General features: G+C 47.1%; 2 protein-coding genes across 2 annotated transcripts in view; one reads left to right on the top strand and one right to left on the bottom strand.

Moving 5' to 3' along the window:
- PI4KA (phosphatidylinositol 4-kinase alpha) overlaps positions 1–16,266 on the top strand; it is a 116,938-nt gene that overhangs the window by 54,808 nt on the left and 45,864 nt on the right. The gene's annotated exons all lie outside the window — the stretch shown is intronic.
- On the bottom strand, positions 1,805–13,871 carry SERPIND1 (serpin family D member 1). Its single transcript, XM_059409012.1, has 5 exons — positions 13,775–13,871; positions 8,719–9,614; positions 5,301–5,574; positions 3,334–3,478; positions 1,805–2,642 (listed from the first exon to the last, which is right to left on the bottom strand). Exons 2-5 carry the CDS (start codon positions 9,596–9,598, stop codon positions 2,451–2,453), a joined length of 1,491 nt encoding a protein of 496 aa, XP_059264995.1. The 5' UTR covers positions 9,599–9,614; positions 13,775–13,871; the 3' UTR covers positions 1,805–2,450.

Raw genomic sequence — 16,266 nt, 5'->3', positions numbered from 1 at the left:
TCTCTCTCTCTGACAAATAAATAAGTAAAACCTTTTAAAAAAAAAAAAGATAGTAACAAGAAGCCTTTATCTAGCTTATGCTAAGCACCAAGCACTGATGTAAATCACTTTCAGTCATTAACTCACCTAATCCTTACAACAGTTCTGCAAAGTAGGTGCTGTTATTATCCCTATTTTTCTTTAGACTTTTTTTTAAAAGATTTTATTTATTTATTTGACAGACAAAGATCACAAGTAGGCAGAGAGAAAGGAAAGTAGGCTCTCTGCTCAGCAGGGATGTGGGCCTCCATCCTAGGACCCTGGGATCATGACCTGAGCCAAAGGCAGAGGCTTTAACCCACTGAGCCAACCAGGCGCCCCTATTATTATCCCTATTTTACAGGTGGAGAAACTGAGGTACAGAACTTGCCTCAGAGTCCCACAGCTACTAAATGTCAGAGCCAGGGTTGGGACCCAGGAAGCCTGGCTCAGGGCCTGTGTTCTGAATTAATACACTAATGCCTCTAAACCTGGATCAGCTAGTTCCTGAAAGAGAGGGTCTGGGTGCATTCTGAGCAGATGTAGGTGAACGAAAAGCATGGAGGCTAGAGGGCCTTGGCCTGGGCCAAATCACAGAGGAGCCTGGGCTGGCTCCAGCAGAGGTGGGGCGGGCCACATTGGAAGGGAGATGGTCACCTTTTGGGTAGGGGACAGACATGGCAAAGAGCTATAGGCCGGGTTTTTGAGAGAGCCACATTTAGGAATAGGAGGAACACGAGAAACCAGCAGCAGGACCAGAAAAGCAGGAACAAGCACCAGGAAAGGATAGTGCGGAAGTGCACTGGAGAAGGAATTCAAGAAGTGGGGTGTCAGCCCGCTCAGGGCTCCTCTAGAGATATGGAAGTGTGATAGGCAAAGACGTAGCCTCCACCCTGCACTGGTCAGGAGATACAGGAGGCAGAGGTGCGGGAAGTTGGAAAGGAAGCAGGTGGAGAGGAGTTACCAACAAACAGCAGGGCCTGGGGCGGATCATGTCTCCTCTGAGACCTCAGCTGTTTCTTCTGCCAAAAAGAGGGGATAACAGTGTGAACGTCTTAGTGTTGGTGGGAAGACTCAGTGATAACCTGCAGACAAACCCATCACAGTGGCCCCCTACAGTGGGGAGTGTGAGGTGCTCTCCTTTCTCTGCCACCATGACTAGTATTGGTCTCACTGAGTCAAAGCTCTCCGTGACAAGACTCTGTGGGTGACTCTGGAGTCAAGCCAACCTGTGCTCAAATCCTGCTCTACCCTGGCTGCAGAGAAGACAAAGCCTCTCTTGCAGGGCTCCGGGGGTCATAGTTAGCTGCACACACAACATTTATGATGCTCTTAGTGTTACTGCCCATAGTGCACAGCACTGCAGAGGCACCAGGAGCCTAGAATTCTGAGCAATCTTTTTGAATTTCACTCGTTTTACCCAAGTAGCAAAACATCAAGACATCTGAATGTCGCTTGCTTTCTCATAACAGACCCACTATGGGAGCTCGTCTCAGGGTCTCCCTGGTCCGGGGATGAAAGCCAAAGCATGTGCCCCACATGAAGACTGGCATTTCAGGAATTTCTACAAAGCCCCATCCACAGCATCTTTTCCTCCAGGATTTAGCAACATTCACCACGTCCTGATTCCGAAGAATATGCTTGCTGTGTAGCATCTGAATCACTGTGAAGAACTCAAATTGTTTTTTGTCCACCTCTGTCATTCCTGGGAATGTCAGCTATTTTGAATTTGACTTTTCTTAGTTACCTGAGCCTCAAAAAGTAGAGAATTATAGCAGACACACAGTAAAAGTGGCAATATTTATTTATCTCTAAGGTGGAAGGCATGGCCATGTGTACACACTGTCCTCTGGGCAGCAGTGAGGTGACAGCAGAAGTATAGATGACTTTTAGCATCAGTTCACAAGGTTAGGCCTTGAGAGAATTAAGCCCTAACACCCAGGGCACCCCGTAAATGTCATGAGGTTGCTTCTGTCTTGGGCACCATCCTTGGGAGAGGATGAGAGAAATTAGTCCTGCAGCTCATTTCTGTATTCTGTGTCCAGATGAGCGCTGGTAATTTGAGTGATAGAGCCAAAAGTTCAAGAATGGGGACAGCAGGGAAAGGAGGTACACAGGTAAGCCCTCTATAGCTTTGCACTGAGGAGGCGGGAGGAAGCCGGTCTGTATGTTGCTGACACACCCTATGTAACAGCTGACTTATCACAGGTACGTTAACCTCTATGAACTGCTGGCCTTGTTCACCATGCTGAACAGATTCCGATGAGCTTCTCAGTCATTTGTAAATTTCTTCTCTGCTGTGGGCGACGATTTCAGAATGGTAGCATAAACCACGAAAGCCATGATGCCAAAACATCTCCATTCTCTTTGTTAGAATGGAACCAGGATTACAAGGTGCCCCCCGAGACACTTGAAATGCCCAGACCTCCACCTTAAGACTTGGTGGGGTTGGCAACTCTCCCCATGAAGAGCAGGCAGCTGGTACGGCGCTCATAGATGAGGAAGAGGAAGGGGCGGTCGACAGTGAAACGGACTTGGGTGGTCAGCGGCATGAACCCCACCGTGGTCATGGCAGCAGCTTGGGTGCCCTCCTCGTTCACCGTGATGGTTCCTTGGTGCTTGAACTATTTCAAAGTGGAAAGGAAAGTTGTCAGATAAGGTCAGTGGGCACACAGAGGGATAGACGATATAGTGGAGTCTCCTGTCATTCAGGGTGGAAATGCCACATACAAGGCACAAACCATAGCTGGCCAGAATGACCCTTGAAGGTCTCTCTCACCTCCTGCCAGATGCAGTAATTGCGCTCAGAGGCTGTGTCATATAAACAATGCATATCTCTAAACTCCAGCACCACAGCCGCTCCTGGTGGTCGTCATAGTATGAGTGGTCTGCCAGCAGGATGGCAGCTACAGGCCCCGTCTCCTTCGCACATTGTAGGAGCACTGCCAGGAGGGTGGGGCCTGGATCTGCATGGGTTTTTTGGGACCGATACTCTCTTCTTTTTTTGTGGACTATCTATTGTTATTTCAAGTTCAGCGTACAGGTCATGCACCTTCTCTGCATATATTTTAACGGGTCTTTCATGATTCAGCTGGGTGTACCTGATTCACAGATCGGGGCACACCTCCTCTCTTTCTGCAGTCAGCAGGAAAGAGGCTCACTCCCATGCTGCTTCCTAAAACAGATTACCCTGCCCACTCAGTGTCTGGTAGACTCAGCACTGCTGATATGTGAAGTCAGATGAGGCAGGAGGGAGGCTTTGCTGGGGGCAGACGCTGGTGAGAAGTGTGGAGGGTGGACAAGGGGAGAGCATACCAGATCAATGGTGATCCTGTGGTCTGAGATTCCTGTCATATTGCTGTCTTTGTCAAACAGTGCCGTGACCCCCATTGACTTCAGGGCCTCCACCAGGTTGTAGTTCTTCTCCAGCTTGAATTTTGGCAGAAGCACTTCTCGAGTTCTGGGCAGAGAAGAAGTTTTATTGAACCACAAGTTCCAAAAGAATCCTGTTTTTCCCTCAAATGTCCACAACCTTATTTTCCCCATCAACCCCAGGTTGCTTTTACCACAGAATGGGTGCAGCACTTCTTGAAATTAATATCCTAGTACTGTCAATTGAGTTTTTGGGAAAGACCATCCATTATAATTCCGATTCCTTAAAATGGAGTGCTAGGTAGTCATTTCCTCCATACTGTGGGGTTCACGGCCCGCTTTCCAGGTGAGCTCCAGAACTATACTGGTTTGTGGTTTGAAAGATATCTGAAATAATTATCTTGTTTGGGTCCTTGATTTTACACATTTCTTATTTTGTCAAATAAGCAGTTGAATATCTGATCAGTGTACAGAAAAAAGAACCCTTCGCCTGCTGGAAAGTGCTAAACTTTAGTTCTCTGTCCTTGTCTCAGCACGTTCAGTCCTTATGGATAAACAGCAACTACACTGCCCATGGGGCCAAGTCCAGCACACAGAGGGGATAAAGAGACATCAGACACAGCTGAAGAGTTTGCTTTCCTTTTGACAAGGAAAGCAAACTGTGTGCTTTACACACAGGAAACTTTTCCTTTCCTGTGTGTGAAGCAGCAAAATGGTAAAGGTGGTAGGATAATGTCTGCACAACCAGGACAGATCTAACTACTGGAGCCATCCAGCAGGGGTTGAGGAGGAGGGGGTATTCCTGGGGCTTAGAAGGCTGCCCATAGCTTGAGAGATGGCCTGAGTCAAGCCTGGAGGGAGCTTGAGCCGTGGTCCGGCTGGCATGCTGAGGGGCACTGGGCAGTGGGAGGAAAAAGGAAGAGGGACGAAGCAGGACATTTGGGGGACTGTGTCTGTGGGCCTGGCCAAGAAGCGGGGCTGTATCCTGTGGGGAGGTGGCCCATAGAGAGCTTCTGAGAAGAAGAGCTGGAACCAGTGGGGACGCTATTTGGAGGCCAGTGCCATGGGGCTTGAGGAATGGAATGGGCAGGCTGGTTAGGTCTTCCTGGCTCAGGGTGGAGGTCACAGTGAGGTTAGGAAGGAGGTGGGTCCTGAGGGGACATTTCTAAGGAAAAATTGACAGGGCCTGATGACTCATTGATTCCTTGGGTGAATACCTCCCTCTAAGAGCCCTCTTCTGGGCTTGTTCCATTTCTCTGCATTCTTGTCACAAAAGGAGACCTGAACCAGATTCACATCTTAATATGGGCCTAGCCAATTTCCAATAAAACAGCAATGTTACTTCTCTATATTTTCTGCCATGTTCCGCTAATAATCATAGTAACTACTTAAAACCTGTAGTTTTGACTCTGGAGTAATGAGAGAGGAAAATCATGAACAACATGTCCTGAATAGATTATGAGGCCTACAGCATTTCCTGCACAGGGAAGGAAGAGCTTATCGCAGGCACCAGGCACTGTGGTGGGTGCTCGGAGTCATTTTTCTAGGTCTCTCTGCAATCCTGGGAAGTCAGAATCGTGCTGCTTCTATGAGTGATGAAGCCAGGGCTCAAAGCTCTAGAGCAAGTAGGTGGCAGGGCCAGGATTATTTCTGAGCTGGCTCTAAGTCACCTGCCCCCCACATCTGAAACTGTCATATGGTGGGGTGGGGGGCAGATGTGTCTCACAGATGCTGTCTGATTGCTTCTCACTGAGCAGGATATTTGGGCTGAATTAAGAAGAGTGGCCCAAGATGGCAGTTCTTGGGTTTTTATGCACACGTCTCCCTTCTTGAAATGACCAAAATTCCCAGTGTTTCTGGTCTCTCCTGCTTCCCAAAGATCAAAAGAGCAAACATTCAACCTCAAGTACCTGTTTGTCATGCTTTTCTGCCATCTCTCCACCACCTGGGGCGTCAGCTGGGTCTCGAGGGTCTTCATCCCAGAGAGCTTGTGCGGGACCACGATGAGCATGCTGATGCCCCCGACATATTCCAGCTGCAGGACATCGCAGTCCAGCTCCTGGTCATTTGCTGCCAGGAAGTTCCCCTTGGTCTGCATCATGGAAACTTTGACCACCTCTCGCTCATTCAGCCGGAAGTTGTGGTTGTGTGTCATTTCTACAGGGAATTTATTCACCCAGGATCCTGTAAAGTCAACAAGAACAGGGCTTTTCTTAAAATACTATTTAAAAGCCGAGGTCCATACATGTGAGCATGCATCAGAAACACCTGGAGGGCTTGTTCTGACTGCACCCCCCACCCCCGAGTCTCTGGTTCTGTAGGTCTAATTTGAACCAAGAACTTGCATTTATAGCACATTCTTGCTAATTCCTGGTCCGGAGACTACACTTTGAGGACTGCTATTCCAAATGATTCCAAGGTCAGAATGCTGACATACTCGTAGGAAGTATGATAATGGTAGAGAAGTTAGACTGGAATGAATTCTGGTTTAGATGAGGGAACTAACTAGTTGTTTGACTATAGCAAGATGCCAAATGTACCTGGACCTTTACTTGTTGACCTGTAAAATGGGCAGCTTTTTGCTCATGGCTGCTGTTTGAGCTTCTTTCCTCCCTTTCCACTCTGACTCCATCGGGACTAGAAGGATACACTGATGATGCCATCAGATCATCATGTCAGATTTGGGAATAATGCCGTGTGTCCAGGAGTAAGTGCACGTCTGTTTTGTCTCTCAGATGCTAGTAACTATGATAATGGCTGCTGACTGACAACTGAGAACTGGCAGTGAGCCAGGCATTTGTCCAAGCATCTTTCCCATATCCTTCATTTCCTCTTCCTAGCAACCATATGAGATGCGTGTTTTTTTTTTTTTTATAAGCCTTGTTTTACAGAGGAGGAAACTGAGGCACAAAGAAGCAAAATAACTTGTTCAGGGTTTCTAGCTAGTAGGTAGAGCCACTGGGACGAGATAAGCCTCCTCCACGGCTTCTGGGGAGCAGATGCCCAGGGTCCTGGGATCGAGCCCTGTGTTATTAGGCACCCTTCTCAGCGAGGAGCCTGCTTCTCCGCTTCCCTCTGCCTGCTGCTTCCCCTGCTTGTGCTCACTCGCGCGCTCTCTCTCTCTCTCTCTGTCAAATAAATAAAATATTTTTTAAAAAATCAAATTAGTAACACATTGAGGAACTAGTGATTAAAATTATATTTCTAGACCATCATTTCTTTTGATAAGCATCCGTGATTTAAAAAAAAAAAAAAAACCCCTCCGTGAAAGATTGGGTGCTATAGGTATTTCATCCCTCTGATTCCAGTGGTAAATTAACTGACCATCCAACATAAGGGGAAAAGAATACACGTATGTTTGCCACTTTAACCCCTTGGCGTGGCACTGGTTACAATGTACCAGAGGTTATAAACCGACTATCCTCATCATTCTGCAGTCCTTGATGGCGGGAATGGCTTGTTGCTGTGTTTCTCTGCCTGCTCCTGATCACTCGGCCAGCCTAGTGCAGAGGCACTCATGTCTGGGGCACTCATCCACAGACCAATGGATCAGGTGCTGCCCAAGTAACTTATACTGGCTGTTCTAAAGCTGTTCCTAAACATAGGTTAGTTGCTCACAGAAGCAGAATAAATGTAACTAGCAGTATCATACCTACCTAATAGATGACGTTGACATCTGCAGTTTTACTCCTTCAAGTTCATTGAGCTCTTGCCACAAAACAGGCTAGCACTGCATCACTCTGCCTTGCAGTGCTGCACACAACCCTGTCAGAGCAAGTGTTATCATCATCTCTAATAAAGGTGAGGAACCTGAGTCCCAGACACGTTGAATGACATGCCCAAGGCCACATGAATAAGAAGTGGGGAGGCCGGTGCTTAGTTTGCTCACTTCCATGTACTTAAGATCAGTAATAAAAAGTATATTTGTGGGGGGGGGGGGCGCCCAGCTCTTGATTTCAGCTCAGATCATGATTTCAGTGTGGTGAGATGGAGCCCCACTTCAGGCCCCGTGCTGGGTGTAGAACCTTGTGATTCTTTCTCTCCTTCTCCCTCTCCTCCTCCCTGCTGCCTACATTCACACTGTCTCTCTTAAACACATATGTGTGTTCACCATATGCATGCATATATGGCATGTGTCTGTGTGTCTGTCACAAGCCTATTAGAGCCCCAGCCTTTGAATACCCACTACAAGGCCAGCAGTGCGCCTGGCATCTGAGAGGGAAACCCAGGGGTCTGGCTCAGCCTCCATGCTCCTCCTTTGGTCTTGGCCGCTTCAGCCTTACTTTGCCCATCTGGCAGAATGCCTGCCTGGCTTAGCTGCTGGAAGGCCTCGGGCCTCCCTCGGCAGCCCCACCACCCCAGAGTGGCAGCCAAGAGAGGATGCCTGTCCTTTGCCTCCCTGGGCTGCCATAACTAGTGCTAGGCTAACTAGGAAGGCAGCATAGCCTCCCAGGCCTCAGGGACTGATTCTAGCTGGTGCCCACCAGGTTTTGGTGGCAGAGAGGAGAGTGGTTATATGTCACCATGAGTCATTGAGATGTGGACGTGTTTCGAGTGTCTGCCCTTTGGCTCTCTAGGCTTGTAGAATGAGGTAGAAGTTTCTTCCAGTTCAAGTCCCAGTGAGGGTGCTGTGAATGAGGTCTGGATTTTACAAGTCCATTGCCCATTTACTTCCAGGATCCCAGGGGTCCTATGTCTGTGTAGTGGCTTGGGGGTAGGGAATGGCCTCCTTGCTTGTCTGGCCCAGAATAGTTGGTCTGGAGATAATAATTTATTTCCCCACCTCTCCTTCCCATTAGTGCACAAGGGTCCTAAAAGGAGTTGCAGGTATTAATGTTAGTCAAGCTGAACAGTTTTCAGACACCTGTCTTCAGCCTCTTGTCCATATTCCTGCTTACTGATAACTGGGAAAGGAGATGGGGAAAAACCCAAATCCAAGTTGGCCGAATGCTTAAAACATCTTTCATTTTTTTCTTCCAATTTAGCAAAGCGCTAGAGATGGCCTGCAACCTTGGCTCTGCCTCTTACTGGCTTTCACCATATATACATAATGTGCCCTGGGAGCATCATTTTACTTCTCTGTGCCTTGGCGGCTCTGTCTGTAAAATGAGATGCAAATAACAAGTTTCTGTGAGCATAGAGCACAGAGTTAGGGCTCAGTGTCAGCTGCTGCCATCGCCTCATCCTGATCTTCCTTGTGAGCTGACCTTGTGACTTGGTTTCCTGGATAAATCGAGCTAGAGAATATAGTTCTTGATGCTCAGTCCAGCTGCACACTAAAAGAATATGTCACAAGTTTGTTTTGAGAAACTTAAAGCGATTTCTTACCTTTAAAGTAGATGCAGTTTAGAATCATCATCTGAGTACCTGGGTCTATACTCTCCAGAGCGTCTTTTATGAGCCCCTTGGTGATCTTCAGAATGTGGTTATTGGTTTTCGATATGAAGGCAGGGTCTGAGAAGTCAGCCGCCTGGGCCTCTGCAAAGTAGTACTCTCTTACTTTTCTTTTGAAGTCATCCAGGATTGGAAATTGCTTCTGGACATAAAGATCATTGACCGACCGCAGTGTGTACCCAAAATTCCTCCTGAAGAGGCGATGAGTCAGCTTACGGAAGAGATTGTGAATGGTCATGATCTCATACTTGCTGCTGGCATTGACAAAGTCTTTGAAATGCAAAATCGAGTGCACTTGTTCATAGGTCTCCCCCCGCAGGCCGAAGGAAATCATACCCATGGCTGTGGAAATGCCCACTGGGGCTATGAAGATGTTGTCAGAAGAACGGGCCTGCTCCTTCAGTGCGCGGTAAAGGTTGAAAGCGAACTTGGCATTGAGGATGTTGAGACGCTGGATCCGGCTTTTGCCTTGGAAGAGCTGGAGGATGTTCCCAGCACCGGCCTCTGAATCAGTTGGCAAAACCGCATCAATGATGTCAATATAGTCATCATCTTCGCTGAATATCTTCTCTAGGTCCAGATAGTCCTCATCCTCCTCCCCCTCTATGATCCAGTCGTTGGTGACCGTGTTTTCCTTGTGGAAGTCGGCAGGGAGAAGGGGCATGCTCAGGTTTTTGCTACTTAACTTCCCCCATTGGGGGTCTGTGGATGGAGAATCTTCCCCTCCTTTATCAAGCTGACTGGTCAGGCTGTTGCTCCCACACATGGACATTAGGATGAGAGAAACGAAGAGGGGTTGGAAAAGGTGTTTCATTTTGGCAGAGCTAAAGCTGGGAGAGAAAACCAGCGACAGGGTCAAAGGTGGGCTTGCAGACCAGCCACCGGCGTGCTCAGAGGGCAAGCCTCATAGCTTTGACCCCAGAAGATGCCCTGGGAGTGTCAGTCCTTAACCATTTTACCATCACACATCTTAAGAGAAGCTGGTGAAGATAAACAGATACCTAACATTTGTGTCGCTTTATAAACCTACCTGAAGGAGCTGTGGGCCCCAGCTTGAGAATCTTTTCTGCAAAGATTTACAACACTGCGACCATATAGATTCCTGCAGACTCAGTGTTCCCAGGGAGTTTCTTTTTCATTCACTCACTGAACTTTCTCTCCTGTTTTCCAAACGACTTATTAGGCACTGGAGGCACCCCCACCAAGGGGCTCCGCCCGCTAGACAGGGAACAGACATGCAGTAAAGCAGGGGGGTTCTCATAAGGACACTACCAAAGCAGGGGTGCAGAGCTGGGGTGTGGCCCTGCCTCCTGTGGTAGGAGCAGGCTGCCAGGAGAGCCTCACCAAGCTTCACTGGGAGGTGGGGCCTGAGTGGAGAGAGTGAAAAAGGCGTATAGGCCAGGCTTTCTGCAAGCAGGTATTCTAAAGATACGTGAAATTTGTGTCATTATTTGGGGTTGTGCAATTTGCATAACATTTGGAATTTGTCATAATGCAGAGAGAGATCCTCTGAGTGCCCAGTGAGAGGTGGCTGGCAGCCTGTCTTTCCCCTGGAGCCCCAGAGGCTGTGAGGCTGTCTGGCTTACCACAGGTGTCCTACCTTCTCTCCATCTGTTCTTTGACTCCTGATGCTGTCAGGAGGACCTACTAAATCTTTTTTCCTTAACTGCTTTGAGCATGGGGTTGGGAGTAATCTTACCAGCTCTATAAGGTCTGTGTGAGAATGATGTTGGAAAGCTCTCGCTTGAAGGCCTGAGGGGAAGTCCCTTTATTTAAATAAGATGAATTCTGGGCTGCCTGGGTGGCTCAGTCAGTTAAGCGTCTGCCTTTGGCTTAGATTATGATCCCGAAGTCCCAGGATCGTGCCCCATGTCCTGCTCCCGGCTCAGCAGGGGAGTCTACTACTCCTTCTGCCCCTCCCACCGCTCATGTTCTCTCTCTCAAATAAATAAAGTCAAATAAATAAGGTTTTACTACATATACTGTGGTAAGCCTGTCTTTACCCATCCCCTGCCTTATTCCAAGGAAGGACCTGTCATGTCTTGTCAGAGCAGTTTTACCTGCCAAGTGGCTTTTTCTCTCTTTTGCTTACTTCCTGCCTATAAATTGCATCCTGGGTAGATGAGCTATTATTTGATGTTTCTGTGTTTCACCAGGACAGCAATGGTAGGCATTTATAATGTTATACCATCGTATGTGATCCCAGTGTCACTTCTGAACAACCTGGGAAGAAGAACTGTATCTTGTCATGTTTGCTGTGTGTGTGGAACCATCTCCCGTTATCTAGATATTGGAGGACCAGAGTATCTGGTTCCAATCCAGGCCAGATAAGAATTACTGGTGTCTGTTCAGTAAACATTTGGACTTGTTAGTCTGAATTTGGGCCTGGGTATACAGATACCCAACTTGTGATGCTCTCAGTTTTGTTGATGTTGATGACAGCAGTGACTCTTTTTTTTTTTTTTTTAAGACTTTATTTATTTATTTGACAGAGAGAGAGGCCAGCACAGAGAGAGGGGGAAGCAGGCTTCCCACTAAGCAGAGAGCCCGATGCGGGCCTTGATCCCAGGACCCTGGGATCATGACCTGAGCCGAAGGCAGAGGCTTTAACCCAACTACCCAGGCGCCCCCAGCAGTGACTCTTGATAGAGATTTGCTGGATGCCAGGTGCTGTGCAAGGAATTTAATCTATGTAACTTTACATCATCCGTCCAGCATTTTATATACCAGGATCCTGAGCCTTATGTCACTGTATGACTGTTTGTGGCAGTGGAGCCTCTGCCTTTTTGCCTCCGAGCGCTAGAACTGGTTTCCCTGCCCACCCACCTTCACATCACCCCCATCTTCCTCCTTGGGTCTTTCCCAGCCGTACCATGAAAATAATCAGCTCAAATGCTGTTCTAATCACCACTGAAAGACTTACAAATCACAAATTACACTTTGGAGGGAGCAAGTCACCTCAGTTTCTGACTTTGAATGTCTGTTGTCTTTTCCAACCCCACAGCCTCCCTCTAGCATCCAGCCGAGGCTGCGGTGCTGTACACTTGGCCCAGGCATGAAAAACCATTTCTGACGTGTCTGGCTGGAGGTAGAACTGGGCCAGTTTCCAGATAGAACTGGGCATGGATATTGACAGCAATACACTGTAAAAAGTTAGAAAAGAAGAAAGCGAGCAACTTGAAGTCTCCTTGCTAGGTTGCACTTAGGAAGATCCTTCTCAGGCAAAGACAAGGTTAAAAAAACAACAACTTGAATAAATAGGAGTTCAGGAAAAGGAATCTGAGACCAGATAAGGAGGCAGAGGTGAAGATGTTCATGTTTTTTATCCTGTGTTTATATAGTGTATTTAGAAGCTTCTTATACTCTGTATAAGATGCATTATGTGATGAAAAGCCAAAAATAGTTCAGTATTCCCTTTTCAGAGGAAAGAGAAAAAAACTCTTATATTTTCTCTGAACCGAAATTAAGGATCTAAAAGGTTAGTGTTGGTGCCTGGGTGGCTCAGTTAAGCATCTGCCTTTGGATCAAGTCATGATGGTCCTGGGATCGAGCCCCACATCAGGCTCCCTGTTCAGTAGGGAGTCTGCTTCTCCCTCTCCCTCTGCTTCTCCCCCAGTTTGTGCTGTCCCTCTGCCACATTAAATCTTAAAATAATAATAATAAAAGGTCAGTCTTCCTGTCATTCTGCCATTTAGTTTAACAATTTTATAAGACACTTTATTTTTTTTTAAAGATTTTATTTATTTATTTGACAGAAGGAAAGAGATCACAAGTAGGCAGAGAGGGGCAGGCAGAGAGAGAGAAAGGGGGGAAGCAGGCTCCCTGCCGAGCGGAGAGCCTGATTCGGGCCTCGATTCCAGGACTCTGAGATCACAACCTGAGCTAAAAGCAGAGGCTTAACCCCCTGTGAGCGTCCCAGGTGCCTGTATATAAGACACTTTAAAACTATCACTAGGTTATATTTAAATCCTGGTGACTACTTTTGAAGAGAAGCAATATTTTTTAAAGGAAAATCATTCAAAAGTTTGCCTTTCTGAGAACTTTATATGGTGCTTTCTCATGCCAGTAGTATGGAGCAAGGTTGGCCTTTTTGGTTGCACATCAAAGCATAACACCTGGATATCTCAGTCCCTCCTGGCTATGTCTTCAGGCCCAAAGAAGGCAGATATGATAGGGGAGAAGAGACTGCTTGAAGTTTTAAAAACCTTTCATTTTGAAATAACTGCCAACATTAGAAAAGTTGAAAAACCGACATAAGTGTTGCCTAAGTGGCTCAATCATTAAATGTCTGTCTTCGGCTCAGGTCATCGTCACAGGGTCCTGGGATTGAGCCCTGTGTTGGTCTCCCTGCTTGGCAGGAAGCCTGCTTCTCCCTCTCCCACTCCCCCTGCTTGTGTTCCCTCTCTCACTGTGTCTCTGTCAAATAAATTAATAAAATCTTAGAAAGAAAAGAAGGAAGGAAGGAAGGAAGACCGACCTAGAGAACAGCCCCTGTACGCCCTTTTCCCAGATTCACTAGCTTTTGTATTTTGAACAGTTGCTTTATGGCTTTCTCTCCATATATACACATCTGTGCGTATGGGTGTGTACACAGGCAGGCACACACATAAACTTTTTTTTTCTGAAACCTTTGAGAGTAAGTCACTTTTGGCGTATCGCTTTAACTTTTAATTCAAATATATCACGGAAAAATGTCTAAGGACAGGGATATTTCATGTACCATCATAACACCATTACATACTTAAGATAATTTAACATAGGTACAATACTTTCCTATTCTAGTTCCTATTTCAATTTTGTCAGTTGTGTCAGTAATGTTACTGACAGAATGTTATATTAGGCAGACTAAAAAACGAAACCATTTTTCCATTTTTAAAACAGTGTAGAAAGCTTTTGAATTTGTAGTTTGATAGAGAAATGCATGTTATCCATCTCTAACCATTGCAAATAAGAATTTAAAATCGGCAGAAATGTTAAAAACCAAACTCACCTCTGTGCTTCTGAGAAGTGGTGTTGCAGAGATGAAATGAGCCAAGGTCACCAGCGGGGTTTCAATGTGAACTTTGGTGCTGGGCCGGTGTTGGGTATTTTTCAAAGTAAATATGTCCCAAATCAAATACCATTCAACTAGCTTTGTCAGCACAACCCCCCTCGGCTGGGTCTTTGATCTCTGCTGAGTGACTTCTGACTCCTCTGCTCTAGTTCTGGTACAGCTGGTGTTTTGAAGGCATGACTGTCATTGTGTCAACGTGCTTGTGGGCTCAGTCCTTGCTGAAGCCACCACATAATGAGGCACTCCTCAGAGCTGTAGGGGCTGGGTTGCATTGGGGGTAGCTGTAATGTTCCCCTAAAAGCAGAGGCCCACTCATCTGCCTTCCAGCTTTGGATTCTCCCACTCAGGTGATCTGGCCATGGTCTGGTCTCTAGGCCTGATGCGGCTGCTAGGCAGGTGTCCCCATGCTTCCATGATGTGTCCCTCTGTAAAAAGTGGAAGGGAGAGAATGTGATCAGTGATCTCTAGTATAAGGAAAACTTGGTACAAAACTTTCTTCAGCTAGGTCTCACTCAGAGACTGTGCCAGGCTGCAGTCCAGCTTCCTTAGCTGTTACAGGACAGATAGGGTATTACTAAACAGAGCTCCCCAAACTCCGGCCCATCTAGGCATTCATAGGGGTCTGTGGAGCTAATATCACCCTTCTTTTTTTTTTTTTTTTAATATTTTTTATTTATTTGAGAGAGAGGATGAGCACGAGGCAGGGAGAGGGTGGAACAGAGGGAGAGAGAAAAGCAGGCTCTCCACTGAGCAGGGCGCCTGATATGGGGCCGATCCCAGGACCTTAAGATCATGACCTGACCCTAAGGCAGATGCTTAACCAAATGAGCCACCCAGGTGCTCCTGGGATCACTCTTTAACATTCATTTTAAATTCTGTAATCTAAAACATTATTACTAGAATATTCTGGATTGTTTGGAAGACCAGCTTATCACAGAGCGTTCCTCCCTGATTTTGGTACCCAAGAGTGTGTGTGTTACCCAGAGTCCCTCTGATGGAGAACAGGACTCTCTGGGGACTCTCTAAGTGTGTGAGAGGCCTGTAGGGGGCGTCTGTGTGTTGTTCATTTTGAGAAATTTCTGGCGTGTAAAGAGGACTATCCGTTGTGTTTAAGAGTTGACAGGTGTGGCTGGATTTGGGTCCAGGTCAGCCAGCATTCAGTAGCTGTGGTCACACACCGCTTTCTCAGAACCTCCACTCCTCCTGCTCAACACTGGGACTTCAGCATGGGCACCATCATGCAGGCTCAGAGAGGCCCTTCCCTCTGCACAGACTCCTCCCGGGCCTGATAAACCCCATGTGATCTACTCTTGGCCCCTCCCTCCATTTCCACCTTGTTCTCACACACTCTGAGCCCGGCCCTTCTTGGAGCCTTGGCACTGGGTGCTCTTTCTGCAGAGTCTTCCCTTAGGCCCACCGCACAGCTGCTGTGCTCCCACCATCTGTTCTGGGTTTCTCCGAGGCTGTGCTGGCCACGCTGGTGGGAATCCCACCTCCCACCCTCTCTGTTCTCTCTGAGCTGAGGACAGTAGTTAACCCTGCTGCATAAGGTTGCTGTGAAAATTAGATGAGATGCTGAGATAATGTGCAGAAAGCACAGAGAGTTGCGCCCAGCACTTGGTCAATGCTAGTAAACCTTTGCTATTGTCTCTTTCACCATATGGAGTTTATTCACAAAAAATATCTGGAAGGAGATGCAGCCAACTCTTAACACTGGAAATGGGAGGCAGGTGAAAAGTGTTCATTTTTTCCTCTTTATACTTTGCTGGAATTTCTTTTCTATGAGTATGTATTGCTTAGGTTATTTTAAGCGAACTGGTAATGTTTTTTACATATCTAGATTTCTGAGCATGTAACCCACTGTTGAAATAACTGGATTTCAGCCCTTCCTGAAAATTAGCTCTCCTAAATTGTTGGGTGGGAGGTGCTCGGCACCACTGTTACATCTGGGAAAACTCACTCCTTCTGTCTTACATCATACCTCTAGTCCCAGTCAGATTTCTCCACGACTTCTTTGACAGCTTTTTAAAATCTAGGATCCAGGGGCACCTGGGTGGCTCAGTGGGTTAAGCCACTGCCTTTGGCTCAGGGTCCTGTGATCGAGTCCTGCATCGGGCTCTCTGCTTGGTGGAGAGCCTGCTTCCCCCTCTCTCTGGGCCTGCCTCTCTGCCGGCTTGTGATCTCTCTGTCAAATAAATAAATAAAATCTTAAAGAAAATTTTATTTATTTATTTGACAGTGAGAGAGAGATCACAAGCCGGCAGAGAGGCAGGCGGATTGGTGGGGGTGCAAGCGCCCCACCGAGCAGAGAGCCCAATGTTGGGGCTCAATCCCAGGACCCTGAGACCACACCCCGAGCCGAAGGCAGTGGCTTAACCCACTGAGCCAACCAGGTGCCCCAATAAATAAAATCTCTAAAAATAAAAAAT

This window comes from Mustela nigripes, chromosome 8, assembly GCF_022355385.1.
Source record: "Mustela nigripes isolate SB6536 chromosome 8, MUSNIG.SB6536, whole genome shotgun sequence".
Classification (NCBI taxonomy): Eukaryota; Metazoa; Chordata; class Mammalia; order Carnivora; family Mustelidae; genus Mustela; species Mustela nigripes.
The sequence above is the reverse complement of the archived record's forward strand: the minus strand, read 5'-3'. Positions and strand labels throughout refer to the sequence as shown.

Bases quoted from the DNA above. Each gene is read 5' to 3' on its own strand.
- SERPIND1 (XM_059409012.1), bottom strand. From the start codon at position 9,598: ATGAAACACCTTTTCCAACCCCTCTTCGTTTCTCTCATCCTAATGTCC. The intron at 5,575-8,718 runs GTAAGAAATCGC...TTGACTTTACAG, and splicing joins AAACTGCATCTACTTTAAAG to GATCCTGGGTGAATAAATTC. The intron at 3,479-5,300 runs GTACTTGAGGTT...TTCTCTGCCCAG, and splicing joins CAGAAAAGCATGACAAACAG to AACTCGAGAAGTGCTTCTGC.